The sequence below is a fragment of the Lepidochelys kempii genome, chromosome 5, assembly GCF_965140265.1.
Source record: "Lepidochelys kempii isolate rLepKem1 chromosome 5, rLepKem1.hap2, whole genome shotgun sequence".
Taxonomy (NCBI): domain Eukaryota; kingdom Metazoa; phylum Chordata; order Testudines; family Cheloniidae; genus Lepidochelys; species Lepidochelys kempii.
This window is the reverse complement of record NC_133260.1, coordinates 46,359,781-46,378,059: the sequence shown is the minus strand read 5'-3', so window position 1 is coordinate 46,378,059 and position 18,279 is coordinate 46,359,781. Positions and strand designations below refer to the sequence as shown.

The 18,279-nt window shown below is 36.3% G+C and overlaps 1 protein-coding gene across 6 annotated transcripts in view; it reads right to left on the bottom strand.

The window, feature by feature from the left end:
• Positions 1–466: 466 nt before the first annotated feature.
• The window catches only part of AP3B1 (adaptor related protein complex 3 subunit beta 1), a 346,462-nt gene continuing 328,649 nt past the window's right edge, over positions 467–18,279 (bottom strand). For 5 of the 6 annotated variants that reach the window (XM_073344162.1, XM_073344165.1, XM_073344161.1 and 2 more), the window contains 2 exons: positions 13,201–13,339; positions 467–1,224 (listed from right to left, as the gene is read on the bottom strand). In XM_073344162.1, the coding sequence (XP_073200263.1) occupies positions 1,071–1,224; positions 13,201–13,339 (293 nt within the window). In that variant the 3' untranslated portion in view covers positions 467–1,070. Of the gene's footprint in view, positions 1,225–13,200; positions 13,340–17,846; positions 17,884–18,279 lie in introns of those variants that run through there. The other variant, XM_073344164.1, reaches the window with a different exon arrangement.

The window sequence follows — 18,279 nt, the reverse complement described above, 5'->3', positions numbered from 1 at the left end:
CCTCTGTAGAAAGCTAGCACAAGGCCCACATTACAAACTAAGTCCCGCTTAAGTGCTACTGTGCAGAATTGCCTGCAGACCCTCTGTGTATCCTGGAAATCTTCTTTGCAGTGGACCCATATAAACTGCGGTTGAAAGCCTCTTTAGGGATAAACTGGATAATTGGTCCACAATTATAATGACCTAGTGTCTCAAGTAACAAGAACATGAAGGTGCTAAAACACTATATTCCAGCCCATAGGCAGCAGATTGGTGGGTACAGTGGGGTGAGGGCTGCACAGCAGTCCTCCTTGCTGAACGTAGATGAGGGGGATGAATTTCTCCCTGCCCAATCCCCTGTAGACTCCTCTGCTAAAAAATTCAGGCATTATGCAACCCTCACATGATATTTACTTCAAATGGGTAAGATTTATGTATCCCTAGTGATGCAGAGAGTCAGTTCCCTATAAAACAAAAGAGAAAAGAGTCCATTCATAACAGTACTTTACTGGAATCTTAACATTTAGAAATATTTGACAATATGGCAGTAGCTGGAAACGACTGTTTATAACAACATGTATGAGTTCAAGCTTACAAGCAGCTTCATTGGACAGTGACATTCTCCAGTAAGTCTATTGTCCTTTTACACGTCTCATACAATAAATCCATCCTATACTGTGTACCTTGTAGATTCTGCTGGAGTCTCTCTCTTCCATTTTAGTTCACTTCTCAGGCAAGCTGATTTCCCCCAAACTTTATTATCAAATAGTTATCTTTTACATCAGGAAAAAGTGGAGGGGGGAGTGGGAGGAAAGAGAGGGGAAGTACCAGGACAGAACAACTGGGAAATACTTTTAAGAGTGTAGCTAAATGACAGTAAAATATATGTTCTTTAGTTAGCAAGCAGGAAAAAAAACCTTGCATACATGATAGATACACACTAGCATTCTAAAGCAGGAGACAAGAATGTCAAGAGTGTATTCTTCTCCCACTGCCAGATGGAAGGGCTATTATTATAAATGAAAGGCAGCAGTAGTGGATGCCAGGCACTTTTGTTGTGTGCCAGATTCTGAAGTCCAGATGTAAGCAGGTTACCCCTGGGACAGGACAGGCTTCAGCTCCCGCAGTAGAACAGAACCAATCACCGGTTTCTCAGTGTTTATGATGAGCTGTGCTGTAGAGCCTTCCTTCAGCTCCACTGTGACTAGCATCAGTGACCCACTGTGCACAGTTTTAGCTGCAAACCTGAAGGAAAAAACAAACACACCATGAAGGCGTTCATATAAAGCCAAAAGTTGGTCATATATTCTTTCTAAAGTTAAATTAGTTTAAATTTCAAAACTTTTTCCATTTAATTCAGGACAGGGGACAACCCCTAAATCCTCCTACAAATTCCTGAGAAAAAGGATTTGTGCAGTGCTGCACAAATAGCTTTATTTAGATTTTATTATCTAATATGGACACAAAGATTTAGTGCATGATTTTTTGTTTTGTATTATGGACAAGGAAGTCCCTTTAAAGGAAAATTATTGTTTAGATTCTAATTTTGTGTATTAACACACAGTACTTCAATTGGAAGAAAGTATTCCATTATGCACAAACTGTATTAATAGTTAAAGGATAATCTTCAGTATTTTATACCAAAATAACTAAATCCAATACTAAAACGATGCTGATGATGTTATGCATTTTCTAAATTGTTAAAATGTAGCCTTTTGAAAATGTTTTCTCTGCATGCCAAGTGATGAATTAATTCAACTTAAATTACTCAAACATAATACCCAATATGATATGAAATGATGTTATGTAACAAACAAATCTTTCTGAAACACCAGATCGTCTCCCCTTAATTTTTTATCTCCAGAACATTTGACACTTTTCTATTGACTAAATACTGTTAAAAAAAAAAAAAAAAAAGGGTGAGATCTAATGCTCCATTATTAAATTCCAAGACATAAAGAACCCACTAATTACATGGAATTAAAAGCAAAACTAGCCTTTTAAGCACTGCAATTGACTGAAAAGCCATTTTAGACACAATGAACTTCTGTCAATCCTGTTAATTCATTCTGCATGCACAGCCAGGCCCCAGAGACAGGAAGGAAAAGGATGGCAACAGCCGAGTCTTCCATTTTCCACAAGGAGTGTACCACACTTTGTGTGTGTGTGTGTGTGTGTTATATTTGAGAACAACAAAGTTGCTGCACATGGGCTTTTGAAAACACTAACAAGTGTAGAGCAGGTCTGTGACCTACTGTGACCCCACTTTGCAGGGCCAATCCCCTCTCCCCTTTCTGAATGACACGTGTCTGAATCAGAGCCATCTGCCTCAATTTGCGCAACAACTTCAGCCACAATAGGACCCAGTTAGCCCTGACAACAGCTCACAATACATAAAAATAAAACTGCTGTGCTGACAGCACGCTGTCAGCTATTCAAGAGCAAACCAACTGGTGAGTGTCTCATGTCTAACAATTAGCGTAGGCCTTGCAAAGCGCCTACTGAAGTCCTTAGGGAGCTCTTTAATTAGCATCAACATAAAAGAGGGAGTTTATCAGGAGATACTCAAAAAACTTCACTCCAGACTTAATTAAAATATTAGCTACTTAAGAAGGAAGCAGATTCTCTTTAAATGACATGTAATTTTTTTAAAAAATTATATTTAAGCACCTCAAAATCTCATAACACATTTTCTACTTTAGGACACAAGTCATTTCTCAAAAGTTTCCTATCACAGGTCAGTATAGTTCTTTTGTCCAGGTTATAGATGCATTCTAACCCGGTCTTCCTCCAATAGGAAAAGCTTGCTTTTTCCTAACTACAAAACTACCACCTTAAAAATTAACTACTTAGTTTTGTCTGTCATCTTGACTATTTGCTTCACAATGTAAATTTCGGTATTTCTCATGCTGATTTTGACAGGGTGATAATTAAGTAAACAATAGTCTTATTAGTCTCTTTATTTACTTAACACTTGTGTCTTGGGACTACACAGAAGCAGATTATGTCTGAATGTACACATAAAAAGCTCTGTAGCTGGAGTTCCTGCAGTGTTTCATAGCCCCAAGGCTCTTTTTACCCCTTTTCAATTAAAAACTGAAAGTGATATAAAGTCAATGTTATGATAAAGCAAATGGAGCCCAAAGCCTCAACAGAGGTCAGTCTTGTTCAGACAGTTTTATACGTGCCATTTAAAACACTAGGTAGGGGATAAGCATTATGAATAAAAATTCTCTAATAAAATCATGAGTCTGTGTATTTGTTGCAGAAACTACATATGCGTTATTTCACTATTTCACTATTAAACTATTAGTGTGTATGCAATTACAATATTTACTAAATGTCTGTTCTATTGGACACTGATTTGGAAACACTTATTGAAAGCAGACATCTAATGGAAAATCATTTGACTTATTTCACTGTTAAAGAAAGAGCTAGTTAAACTGTAAAACTGTTTGGGGCTGCGGAAAGCAAAGTCTGTTCCCTAAAATCCACAAGATCATTAAATTGCAAAAATTAGCTATAGTAAAAACATATTCAAAAGGTATGTACCTTTCTAAAGTTAAACTCAGTTCTGAAATGATAAGGTAGCTGATGTTTAGATACAAGATCATCAGTATGACCACTTGTGTCAATTATTCAGATATTTTAAAGTAGTGGTTGTTACAGTAGGATTATTTGAGGACCATCTGATTATTAGGATAAAGAGAAGAAGTCTTATCGGATGTTTTACACTTAAGATAATCAATCCACTAGGATTTTAACAAAATTGTGATCTGATCAACTAGATTTTTAGATATGAGAAAACCATTCAATATCGTTCAGTAATGAAAATAAATCACTTATGTAAAGTACGTTTACTCTTTATAGGAAGTTATGGATCATTTTTTCGTCTCACAATGTCAGTTTTTATCCCTATTTTTTCTACCAGAGTACACTAACATAAATGCAGGAAGCTATTCCATTTATTATGACATGAGACTTCAGCGTGGCTTCAAAATAATCCTTGGAAAACTACACTGTTGTATCTATAAAGTTTAAATTGAAAATGGTAGTTGTTTGTAGAGGCAGAAAAGACCTTCAGTGGGACAACATGAGGTGTGGAACGTTACAGTTATTAGAATGGGCCTGCTGTGATAGAGGGTAGCACACCAATAGACCTGGAAAAATATGAAGAGTAAATGAGTACAAGTACCATGTTTGCCATTAAAAAAGAAAAAAACAACTTTTACCAGTAGTTACAAAACCACGATATCTGTGATAATTGTTTTATATAGTTAAACAGTATATTTAAGATGATTTCCACATCATCATCTAGTTATTTTTCTTTTTTAATTTATCGCTCACCCCACTGTCTGTATCAACCAGATTGGAAACTTGAAAATGAAAGTTTTCCTGTCCGAATATTTCTCCCTATGGCATACGCATACTGGTGGTGTGTCAGTTATAGCATTAGTCACATATACTGGGCTATGGGTATTTTTTTTTTTTCCATTTAGAAAAAGCACTTTGGAAGGCAGAGGAGGATGTTATACATGTGCAAAAAAACAAATCTTTCTCAGCAGGTTAAACAAAAAGAAAAAGAAAAGGTAAGGCAAATAAGCCTGTCCATTAATCTTGAGAGTGTCAGTTTAAACTTATTGCATTTTTCAAAAAGTTTATTTTGTGTGTGCAATTTTTGGGGGAGAAAAAAAAAGCATTTGATCACCATTTTTTAATTGAAATCAACATTTGTCAACAGTGATGTGTGAAATATAGTTCTTTACTATTTCAAATATAAGGGAAAACTGAGTATCTTAGATATTACAGAACGATAGCATTTGCCAAATGCTGACTTTTTAATGATAACCACCGTACATAAAAACTGAAGTATTTTCTGTTTCTGTAAACAAAAAATGACTAAAATTCATGGTCCAAGTACTGAAAAAAATTACAGAAATTCTTAGTTACCAGATACATTGCAAAAAAACGGTAATTTACTCTCAATACCTGCTCTTAAATAATCAATATTTATGCAAAACAATTAGTTAATTTCTAGCAGAACATTAACAAACAATGTTTGTTTACAACAAAACAAGGATTTGCTATAGTTAATTCAACAGTACTAAGACATACTTTCTCTTCTCAGGGACAGTCTTCCTGGTCTCTGATCGTTCTATTCTAAGTTCAGTTTTCTCCTGCTTTCTGTTCTGCTGGTTATCAGAAACAGTGACAATGGCCCACTCAGGCTAAAACTTTTTTTTTTTTTTCTATCCTGTACATGAAGCCTTCAATTACTGCCTGCTGAAGCAGACAGAATCCTATTAGTAAGAAAGACGATCACAAGATGCAATGCCCTGCCCTAGCTGTACAAAAATAATTAGTCCAAAGTTGACAAATGTGTAATGAAGTTGCACAATGAATGTATGTAAGAAATACTGGTATAAATTAGTCTTCTACTTCCAAATACCAGAGTTAACAGCTATGAAGCACTATTTTCCTATGTGTTATCAAGAATAAATAATTATACAATTCTGTAATATCAGTACTCTGAAGTTTTGATTTACTTTGGTTAATACTGTATTTATATATAAGTTTGACTTTGTAATTACCTAAGGATCTCAAAAATGGTAAAATACTGGATATTTATACTGTTTAGCTGTCATAGAAACTTTAGAACTTGAATAAAGATATACTGGGGACAGATTTAACAGTATATGCCTATATGGTTCTGATACGGGGGTGACCAAAGCTTGTAATCTCAAACATATTGAAAATAGAAAATAGTAAAACATTCACAAGAAAAGAGTGAAGAATCATTTTTTTATTTTTAAAACTAATTATTTTAATCTCAGAAAATACTTCCCTGGCATCAATTAAATTATTAAAAGCAGAGAAAAGTAGATTAAAGAGCATTTACATCATAGAAATAGTTGTATAATAACGTTGATATCTCTTCTTCACTGTTCAGATAGCATGACACTATCTTGAAAAACAACTTTATTGAACTAAAAAGTTTCCTTAAAATTTTCAACACACTTATTTCTATCATCACAATATAATTTGATTTGAACATATTAAACATTTAGGGGTTTAATGAAAAACATTTTATTTTATGGATAAACTATGACCAGGTATGTACTGTAGCATTTTTAGCATGCTAATTTTTTCTGTCAAAAATAGATTCCAATAGCCTGGCCTCAGCTGCTACTCAGCAATCTCACTGTATCCCTGTGAAAGTCAAATGTGCCAATGAGCCCGTAAGACTTATCTCCTAATTACTACAACTGCTCCATGTAATGGTCAGTGAGGGTGCTACATCCACTTTCAAACTCCTCCATCAAATATCTATCATCAGCTCAGTAACCTACTCAGCATCTAAGGCCTGAGAACCCAAGTCTGCTTTGCAAAACTTGGATTGGTTAAGAAGTTGGATCAATACACCACCATCTCACCACTAACATACAATAGTTAACCTGTTTTGTTCTCGCATCTGTTCTATTCTCTGTATTCTTCTGTTCTTAGGGAATCAAGCATTTAACATGATAAGTGTTTGAGAATTATGTACTTTCCATTTTTGAAAACAGGCTATAAATTTCCTTTTGCAAAAGGGTATTTAATCACAGAAAACAGTTTGTCTTACACAAAGTAAACAAATAAAAATGATCAAATCTTTTAGATAAAAAAAAGCTCTCATTTGGTTAGCTTTGCAAATGTTAAATGCTTTTTGTTTAAACAATTGACTCAGAGGTCGCTGTTTGTTTTCTCAAAGAAAATGCCGCACATATTCTGCACTTTAATGCATTCAGATACAAAAGCAGTGCTGTCCTCTAGTGGACAGCAAATAAGCTAGGATAGAACAATCTATCTTGATTAACTTAAGATCTAAATAGCTTTCACATACACTTTTAAGATTAAGAAAATGCAGATTTCCGCAAAGTTAATTAAAAAAACCTAACCCTATAACAAAAACTCTAGCTCCTTGTATTCAACAACATATCTAAGGAATTAAAAGATTTTCAAGGACTGATGTTATACAAAGATGTTTACTCAAAGTATTTCATACCTATTAATCAAAATCTTTGAATGCTAATGATACCTGAAAACTGTATCAGCACTTTTCAATATATAGACCTTTTATTACCAATGAGAAAGTCTAATTTACTGGAATGATAAACACTTGGTTAGGTAAATTGGCAACACCTTCCAGCTATAGCCTCTGAATATTTCTAAAAAGCATACATTTCTACTAAAACATTCTACTTCTCTCTTGAGTTAGGGAAAGAAATATTTACTTAAGAAATACTGACCAACAGGGAGGACATTTTCTGGCATTTTATTACTAGCTGGAGGTGTAGAAGGCCTGAGGTTTAACCTAGTCGGTTATTAACAACCTGGAAAAAATTTTTTCTGAAAGTCACTATTACTATCATAAATCAAGTATTACAAAAGTATAAAAAACCCTACTCTTTCAGGTTTCCAAAAGTTTTAAAGCTGAAATGGACATTGGGATTGATGTAATGTTCTATTTACAACTCTGGTCTCCTACCATTAAAAGGCCAGAGCAGAAATTTATAGGGAAAGTAGGACTTCACTTTCAATGTTCCACTAGGTTTACAACTGAAGAATAAGGTCTGATGTATCAGTCCTTCATCAATCCAGTAAGAACCAGTTGGAATAGTTAAGTGTTTAGCCTAGGGCACTTAATCCTTTATCTAGACTTTACTAGAAAATTAGGAAGCAAAATGTACATCCTATGTCTATTATAAATATACTTACCTGGTTACTCAGTGCAGCTTCTGAGAAGAGTAGAAGGAGGTGTCTGTATCCCACAATTAAGAAGCCATGGAAGCAGAACAATTCTAGCAACTGCTTCATAGTAGCCATTGCAAGAGGAAGTTTTCACTTCCCTTGAGCTCCCATGCCAGGACCATCTGGAGGCCAAAGATTCAGAAGAGGCTGCTGGACTGAAGCAGGGCACAGTGGGTCTTCAGAAAGTCTTCTATTGCTCTGCCTCAGTATTCTTTGATTTATAAGGAAGACCTCATTGGTTAACCAGCAGGAACACAGATTTGGGTTCCAATGAGTTAACATGGAATAGTTACAAATATGCCCATCAATTTCTCTTCTCTGCTTATCCTCAGTATGTGGGTCACGTCCCCTCTTACTGATTGTTTGGAAGGGGCTGGAGCAGTTATATATACTGAGCCTTGAGCTGATGGGACTTGCATACCAACTTTAGGCCAGAGTTTTTTTTCCAAAGTTACTAAAAACTGGAAAGTGCTATTCACACAGAGAAGCAATTTCCCAGCTATATCCTTGAGACTGATCTTGAATACATCCACAAATACACATACACAAAAGATACACCCCAATTCAACTGTCCCCATACTAAAGGGGTGGGAAGATTATTGATCAGCAGACATCATCCTTCTCTGAAAACAGAAATTGTATAGTAACCCAAAACTCACTTTCCTCTGAGAGACAGTCTGCTCATTCACCACATCTGGCACATGACAGGCAGTGAAACGATAAGGAGGGATGAGCACAGTCAGCATATTAGACTGAAGTACAGGAGGACAGAGGAAGGCTACTGAAGAATCAATGTGGATACTGTAGGGTTCCATTTTTTAGTATTTTATGAAAATGTGTATATTGGACCAGATTGCTATTCTTCCACTTTCTTCAGCCAATACATAGGACTTCAATACTCATCTGCTATAACATACTCCTAATCCTACTTAATTACATGTGTCCCCAATATATTTTTGATGTAGGTAGAAATGGCATCATAGTCAGGGCCCTTCTTCTTTGATTTGGGTGAAAATTCAGGAACAGAATTTGACTTCCTATACTGTTTTTTCTTTTTAAGATTAAGCTTCAGGACTCTCAGCTATCACTACAGATGTTAAAGTTGTAAGAAAGGTAAGTATGCAATAGTGGCATTTTTGTGTTTTGGATCTGGGCAAAATGCTGGGAGGAGGATATTGCGATTCCTGTTGAAGACTTGTTTGGCTGCACAGTTGACTAGTGTCCTTAGGGCCATAGTGTTGTAATGGAATATGAGATAACAAATCTCTACTAACAAGGCTTCTAAGTTCAGATGCTGTCTGGGAAGAAGAGGTGACCATTACAAAGACCACTTGAACAGTTAGGAATGAGATGGACATTGAGCTCATTGTTTCAAAAGCTGTAACAGACCATGAAACAACAGATTAAGAACAATAAAAAGTTTGTGGTTTCATGATCTCCAACAAGGCAATCCAGCTACATTGGGTTGAGCAGATAATGACCTTTTCCATCTCAAACCAGAGGACTGACCTTATTGCTGCCATGTGTCCTTTCAGAGTGTTGGCCCGTGGTCAGGTCATCCTGAAAGAATTTCACAACAGAAAATACGTAGATGACATTGTAGTCATTGTTCTTTTCTAAGCCACCTCATGCAATCATTTGATGTCACTGAATGTGGATTCTTTGCTAGATTCAAGGAGAGCTGTGTGTGATAACTGTCTGAATAGCTATCTCAACTCATCTAACTCTGTTCAGCATCCACTCTGGTAGGTTCAGGTTTTTCATTTCACTCAGTGATCAGGCCCTGTGTGAGTAAATCCTCTAAAGATGGAAGTTCTATCACAACTGAGTTCCTAGCCACATCAATTTGCAGTAGAGCTCAGATGGCCACAAGATTGAGGAAATTAATACCAGACTGGACTATTTTGCTTTAAACATACATACTACTTGATCAGAAGGGGTTTCAGGGCTTGGAGGAGAAGTAATATACTTTTGTATGGCACCAAATGCTGGGCACTTAGGCCTGGGCTACACTGGGTGGGGGGGAGGGGTTTGAACTAAGATATGCAACTTCCGCTACGCAATTTGAATAGCTGAAGTCGAAGTATCTTAGTTCCAGTTACCTGGCCGTCCTCACAGCAGCAAGTCAACCGCGGCGGCTCCCCTGTCGACTCCACTTACTCCTCCTGCCGAGGTGGAGTATACGTGTCGATTCGGGGATCGATTTATCGCGTCTAGAGAAGACGCAATAAATCGATCCCCGATAGATTGATCGCTACTCACCGAGCAGGTGGGTAGTGAAGACGTACCATTAGGAAGAGACAGGAGCAGATCTTGAATACAGTGGAAATGAAAATGTTAAAATGCATGCTTGGAGTTACAAGGATGGACCATATTTGGAACAAACGAATTATAGGAAGTATGAAGGTGGTATCAATTACAGAAAAGTTGAGGGAATCCAGTCTTAGATGGTTTGGGCATATGAAAAAAAAAGACTAGAAGAATATATAGGAAACAGGGTGTTTAACTTACAAGTGGAGGGTAAGTGAAGGGCAGGAAGACTCAAAATTAGATGGATGGATCATACAATAGGATTTGATTAGCTGCGGAGTTTCTGAGGAACTGCTTCAAGACAGACTGGAATGGAGACGACAGACTTGAAGATCTGACCCCAAACACATGAGACTAAGGGCACAGCTATACTGGAAACTTCAAATCGCTGTTGTGGGAGTGCTCCCGCGGCAGCGCTTTGAAGTGCGAGTGTGGTTGCACGCGAGCGCTGAGAGAGAGCTCTCCCAGCGCTCCTGGTAATCCATCTCCACAAGGGGATTAGCTCTGAGTGTTCGGTGCCTGTTTACACTAGTGCTTTAAAGTGCTCTGACTTGCTGCGCTCAGGGCGGTGATTTTTCACACCCCTGAGCCAGCAAGTTAGAGCGCTATAAAATGTAAGTGTAGCCAAGCCCTCAGACTAGAAGAAAAAGAAGAAGAAGAAGAAGGGGAAGGGATACAGTTATCAGAGAGTCTTGGGATGGCTTGATTTTCCACTCCATTATATCAGTTTAAATAGACAATTCTATTGACCTCAGTGGAATTATACAAGCATAAAACCAAAGCAAATGAACAGTGAATCAGGACCAGTGTATTCTTCACATCTGGCCCTGTGGTCTTTTATCTCTGAGCAATAGATTTCTCTCTTGTGTCTGCTACTACCTACAGGTTGATGAGCTCTTACTGTATTTGGGACAGATGAAAGTGTAGTGTTCAAAGACCATTTCCCTGTGTGGACCCATCTTTTTGAGCCAATCTGCTTGACACTTCAGGTGCCTTTTACGTGCATGATATTGAGCCAGATTACATGATACTTTGCCAATTACAAGGCGGCCACAGTTTTCTGATTTAAGAAGTATAAATCATTCCCACTTTTTTTTGGTTAAGTACACAAAAGTCTGCAATGACTGTAACCACACTTTTGTGAACACTTCTTTTGTGTTGTTAAAAGAGCAAGGGTTTGTAAGGGAAGTGGAAGGATATGAAAGCAAACCCGAGGAACCTTTAATGTCTCCATCTGATGGGGAGTGCAATTCCACTTCTTGAAAGTCAAATGAGGAAATTCTCTGGATGAATGCTGGTGAGGATTGAGGCTCATGTCTCCATGTGCAATTTCTTGTTCATAGATGGTCTGTTGAGAACCCTAAAGTCTAGTACTCTCTTCAATCCTCCAAGTTTCTTAAAATACATGAAAAAAATGGAATAAAACTGCCAAGAAATTCTCCTGGAGCATGGGGAGCAACCTACATTATTGCCCATTTGGAGAAGTGCTGATAAGAAGTGCAGATGAGAAGTCTGCATAAGAACCAATTTCTGACGGTTCTCTCATGACCTCAGTTGCACAAAGCAATCTAGAGGGTTCTTCTTTAATGCAGTTATTTATCTTCTTATTTGAGTTAGCGTGCTAAAAATAGCAGGTGGATGTTGTGGCTTGGAGCTCAGAACAGGGGGTTGAGCAGCCTTGAAAGCCTGAGCTGCTGCCCAAGTTGCAATGTCCACACTGCTATTTTTTTAGCAAGCTAGCATGACTGTCTACCCAGGCCCTGAGGCTTGCTCCCAGCTTCAGTGTAGACATATCCAATGTTATCCCACTAATCCCATTGTGTCTGAGGTAAAACAGCATTCCATGGCTGACTATATCAAATGCCACAGGGAAGTGCAGATGATACAACGTTCCTGCAGTGCTTCCAAGACATCCTGTTACATGAATGGGCTGAACTCAAAGGAAGGAATGTATCAGATTATCAGTCTTCTGTGCAATGAGTGGTTCCTAACATTCTGAAAGGCTCTCTCAGAAGTGGGTGATTTTCTCTGAAATGCACAGAAATGTTTTTCTGTAAACAGGAAGGGGTCAGATCTCAACCTGGTGGAGGATGTTCAATTCAGAACAGGAAGATATATAGCTTCCATTTCCTAAATCCTCATCTAGTTCAGAAATCAATTCCAGGGACTGACTAGCTGTGAGGGTAAGGGCAGAGATTACTTGTGAAAAGCCAAGCATGGATAGGTGGTTTTGGGCCATACTGGGAAATATTTGTCAACGTGGATAAGGAAATCTTCCAGACATTACATTTTGGGAATGTTATATTCATGTCAAATAGCATCTCAGTGAGGTCTCCTAGAAAACATTTGGTGTTTAGAGGTCTAGAAATTAAGCGTATTCACATGTTAGACTTGTTTCGGCATTTCCAACATCATTGCATGGTTTTTGAAAATTTTAACCAAAATTTTTCAAAAGTGACTTTCAATGAAAGTCAATGGGATTTAGGCTCCTAAATGCCTAAGTCACATTTGGGAGCAAGGCTCGAAAATAATTTAGGCACTTTCAAAATGTTACCCTTTTTCTCTAGGTGTCCCCTTCTGTATTTGAGGTTAGACTAGAAAAGGCTTTGAGTAGTCTAATTAATCTAGGTCTTTGGTGCCTAAGTAGACAGGAAGGATGAGAATAGCTAGATTCTCCTGTGATGCAGGCCAGGTCAGGAGTCTCTTTGGATGAGGTTATGGATGATAAAATCTTCCTGACCACTGATCAGCAACAGGCTGCTGCATTTTGAACCAAACAGATATTTTTAGAGGAAGCCAAGAACTGGATAAGTAAGGACTGTTGTAAGTCAGGATGTAGGCAGATTGGTAGATCTGAACGGAGAAAGTAGCTTGACATTAGTCTTCTTTTATGGTTACCAAATTTAGATACACAAAAGGAAGGAAAAGCTCAAAAATCAAATCAATCATACTTACCTATGAGAAAATATTAAAAAAATGCCTTTTGGAACTCTGAATTTGGACTCTTATTTTTCTCACGATTCTCAAGTGGAACTCCACATATCTATATCTATAAATGTAAGATTACGCACATTGACACCGAATCACTTTGTTTCACTGCATTTATCAGTCTTAGCTTACCTGTGTATGTTATCTTGACCAGATGGAACAACACCCAAGTTTGCTGCCTTTACCACCTTCTCAAGTAACACAAGACGAGTGGAATTCTGTGGAGCAACAGTGATTGTTGCAGATGTCTCATTCATTCCAGTCAGCATTCCTGAAACATTAAGAGAAGTTTTTTTGTTTTTTTTTTAATACTACTTTAGGAAATCTACAGAAACAGATATATGGTCTGTTACTGAATAAGAGCAAAAAGACTTATAAACCTTATTTTTCATGGGGTTTTCTAGAAGAAAATTACATATAAAATTAAACTATTTATCAAGAAACTGACTTAAAAAATTTAAGTATGTGTAGATTTATATAAAAGCCCAATTAATTAACTTGTGATTTTAAAATAATTTAATCTTACTGAAAAGAAAACAGTAATAACTGAACAATGATGTGATATTAATAAATGTGTGTGCAGCCAAAGTGGCTCCTTTTCAGAAAGAGTACCTAATATAGAACACAGCAAACATACAGATATTTCAAAACTTTTGTTTAATATTTTATAAGACAAATTTGAACTATAGGCCATATCTAAAGAAGTTTTTCAACCATATAAGAATAAAACCACTATACTCCCTTAAAAAGAAAAGGAGTACTAGTGGCACCTTAGAGACTAACCAATTTATTTGAGCATAAGCTTTCGTGAGCTACAGCTCACTTCATCGGATGCATCCGATGAAGTGAGCTGTAGCTCACGAAAGCTTATGCTCAAATAAATTCGATGAAGTGAGCTGTAGCTCACGAAAGCTTATGCTCAAATAAATTGGTTCGTCTCTAAGGTGCCACTAGTACTCCTTTTCTTTTTGTGAATACAGACTAACACGGCTGCTACTCTGAAACCTGTCACTATACTCCCTTGTAATTTCATTGCAGATTATTCTCTAAATTTTACTTCTTTTCCTTTTGCAGTCAATCAGATCAGTTTAGTTCATGAAGATAAAGTTAAAATTATCAGATCAAAAACTCAGAAACACTGTTCACTCAGCTAGTATCTGTCTCTTAAAGAATGTAATGATAAACTATATTTGATTAAAATATGTCACTACAAAATACAGCTAAAATGTCAACCCTCCCTGCTATCATATGAAGAAAAAAATGGAATAAAAATGAAAGGAGAAATGTAATTCAAGAAGGCTATACGTAAGAAAAAAAATTCTTATATCAACACCCAGTGCTTAGAACAGCATTTAGCAGGTCATCTATGTTAATTAAAATCCAGAAAAAAATCCCCTGGAGAGCTTCACATAGTCCTTATATGAAAATCCTGCAGGAATCTATGCTATATTCAGATGCTAAAACTGTTTGTAAAAACAATGAAATGTAGGACCTCAAGTAGAAGCGGTAAAGAAATAAACCAATGTCAAATATTTATATGCACAATAAAATTAAGTAATCAAAACTATTTAAAATTCTCAAAAATCCTATCCTTTTAGAAATATATACACAAATATACTGCAAATTCCATTCAGATGCTTAATAAATTTTATTTTAAAAAGTCAACATAGGCATATATTAGTATGTGAATCAGTGTTTGTCACAAAAACTGAAATTCTGAATAAAAAATAAAGCAATAAATAAGTAATACAGGTGATATTTTAGAACATGATTTACTCATGGCAAAAGCAAAAATAAATATCTACCTTCTATAAAAAAAATCAGCATTAGCATTATCTAACCTTGGAAACAGTACATTCTGTTTCAGATTGTTTAACTTCAATATTAGGCAAAAGCTTTAAAAACTACATACACAATCTAAAACTGCTTTTAAGCAGAGCACAAGCACTGACATAACACTGCTGAGAGATGTGTGTACTCATTTAGGATTTAAACCTTCTCCATTAAGCTCTATTGAAGAGCAAATGCTGAATAAATGAATGCAACTATGTTTATGTTAAAAGCCTGTTTCCCACAGCATGTAATTAAAGGAAATGTTGTACAAAGCCAGTACTTTTGTCAAGCTCCTGTAAATGGAAAGATGGATAGCACTCAGAGAAGTGAATGCATTGCTTCATATTTAACCTTAACACTCTTGTCATTAATGGTTTGTCTAACTTGTTCTATAAAAGACAAGGTACTGCTCCATTGAAGTAAAATTAAAAAAATCAACTAAACCATGCTTTTCAGAACAGAAGATTCATTATCGTTGACTAATGTATTGGCATAAAGCAAAGTAACATCCTATCAAGTAAGGCACACATTCAATCTGCCTTTCCACCCCCCTTTATTTTTAACTCATGCTGTTTTATTGTTATAGGCAATTTGTACCACTCAGCATGACAGTGTAAACTGAATCAAGATTAATTTACATGCAAAAGAACACTTAGGAGAGCAGCATGGTAAGCAAATGTATTGTCTCGATTGCTGAGGTGGAAAAGAACCTGGAAAGAAAAAAAGGTGCTCTAATTAAGGGGCATCAAATATGATTGCTTGTGGTAGTTAAGGGCCAGAAAATAGTAAATGTCTGACCACTTAAAGAATTAGTATCTTGCTTATTAGGAACACAAGTTAGATCCATAAATCTTAATAAAATTAAGTAAATGTGTTTTTTAATCCCTGGTATTTCTAAAGTAAAATGTGCCAGGTATACTTGACTTACTTAAAAATTTCGCAAAATTATCAATTACATTTTCAACTATGAAAAAACTGTAAAATGAAGCCAATTAAAACAACTATGTGTATACACTTTAAAAATAAAAATATTAATGGTAAAATACTAATTAATAACCAGTTATAAAAAACATTTGCCATCTTTAACATGGCATTACTCATTGGAATCTAAGAAAACTCTGGTCAGTGCACAGAAAGGCAATTAATTTGGGTTAATTAAGTGTTACAATGAATCAAGAATACACTGTTTGAATAATAAAAGGAAATGAAATGGGAAAAAAATTATACTGATGCAAAAAACATCTGATATATTGTCATCTATCAGAGAAAACTGAGCTCAATCCTAGTCCCATTCAAGTCAACTGGACCTTTGCCACTGATTTCATCAAAAGGAAGAGAGTCAGGCAAGATGATGTGAGGATAGAGGCCCCTGTGCTACAGTTCTTACTCAGACAGAATTCCCCCTGAAGCCAAGTGGAGTTTTGTCTGAGTAAGTGCTGCAGAGATGGCATGGAATGCTGAAGCCTAAGATTGAAACAAGTATTTAAAACAACAAAATTAATTAGTCCATTGCTTCCAAATGGTCAAATCACCAAATCACAACATTAATTAAGCGACTGCTCAAGACTGTATAGATAGGGAATGAATCACCCTGAAAGAGTTTCTCCAGTTCAGAATTGAGGGCAAAGTGAGCTAATGTTGCACGGCTCAGCATATGATGCATAGTATATAGATAAATACAGCTTTCCGTTTTCTAGTGTTGCCACCAGGAAACCTTCACAGGCATGAATATTCAGCACCCTGTCTGTCCCCCTCCTGCTTATGCCATGGGGGAAAAGGAAATACACAAAATGTGACTCACAATGAAAAGCAACATAGTGTAACTGAATGAAGATGGGAAACAGTGAATTGTTTTCTTGCATTATTGCTATAATGTTGTATGTTCCGTCCTTAGTATTCTTATTAGATTGCACATGCAATTTAGACCTAATATTCTTAAAAGCCATGTGTACCTTCTAATTTTTCCCCATACAAATTTGCTGCCACCCCTAATTCCCACCCTCCACCGTTTCCTATTATTAACTTTGAATGCAAACATAAAACAAAGTATCTCAAGATACAAGGTTTGAAAAATCTTTTGACCAAAATAAGGAAAAACATGAAAAATAAAAAATAAGGTGTATAAATCGGATCTATTTGGAGAATGAAGTAAAATCAAAGTTAACATGGAATGGAAACACATTTGTTAACTTCTAAGCTGACCTGCATTTTACTATAGTAAGATTTGTGTTGCTAAAATTTGAGGAAATTCATTTCTTATTTTGATTTGGGATTTTCATTTACCAAGCCCATATAGCAATTATCTTAAAATACTCCAGCCTGTTCCTAGATCTGTGTAACAAATAAATACACATGTAAAGTTTAGAATTGAGACCTCTATTACCAAGAGTTTTCTAAAACAGCTGAAATCTATAACTAAAAAGATGCTATAGAAGAGGGTTTTAAACATATGGTAAATTTGCCAGCATCAAGTCCTGCATCAAAGAATGAATTCAGGAAGACAGAAAGAACGATACAGAAATGCCAAGAGACCTTCATGGATTTACAAATACTTCATATAAACAAAATTTCAAATAGCTTTATTCAGAGTAGCCTTTCTGCTCTATTAAACATAGCAAACAGCTGCCAGATTTATTCAGACAAATAATCAACAACCATAGAAGTAAAATGGCAGAAGAAAAAGGAATTTTGGCAACAACTCCACAGAGGACTATAGCTGTTCTCAAAAGTGCACTTCTTCTATGTTCTCATGGTTCTATATGGTCAGTCAGGGGAAAAAAAGCCCTCGGTCAAAGCAGAGAAAATGATCAAATATCAAGCAAGCAAGCAAACCAAAAAGTGGGGGAGAGCACAACAACCTTCTTTACTTACGGTATACCCCAGCTACAATTTTCAGAAGGGAACAGTTTAAAACAAATGTGCCAAAGCCTCATTTAATCACTCACCTTGGTTTGCTGAGCAGGTGTAAAGCAGTGAGGCAGGCTTTAGCCAGCAAAGGATAAGAACAGCAAATAAGTATCAATTGGTTAAGAAAAAAAATTCACAATCCTAACTTTTCACGGCAGTGATCAACTTCACAGAAAATAATACAAGTAATACTTAGATTGCATTCTTAATCATTTAAAATATAAAAGTAACTGTAAGAAAGAAGCAAAAGTGATTATTAATAATATATAGCATTGCATAGGATTACTCGTTGGTGTTCTTGACTGCTTGATAGATATACTGGGTTTCTGAGCTTTACACAGCCATGAGATGGAGTCCCGTGGGTACATTCTCATCTCAGTGGGAAAGGATTTACGCATGTAAATCCCCATTCATTGAGATGGATGAGAATATACCATTGTAAATTTGAAAATGCATCCAAAGCTCAAGCTT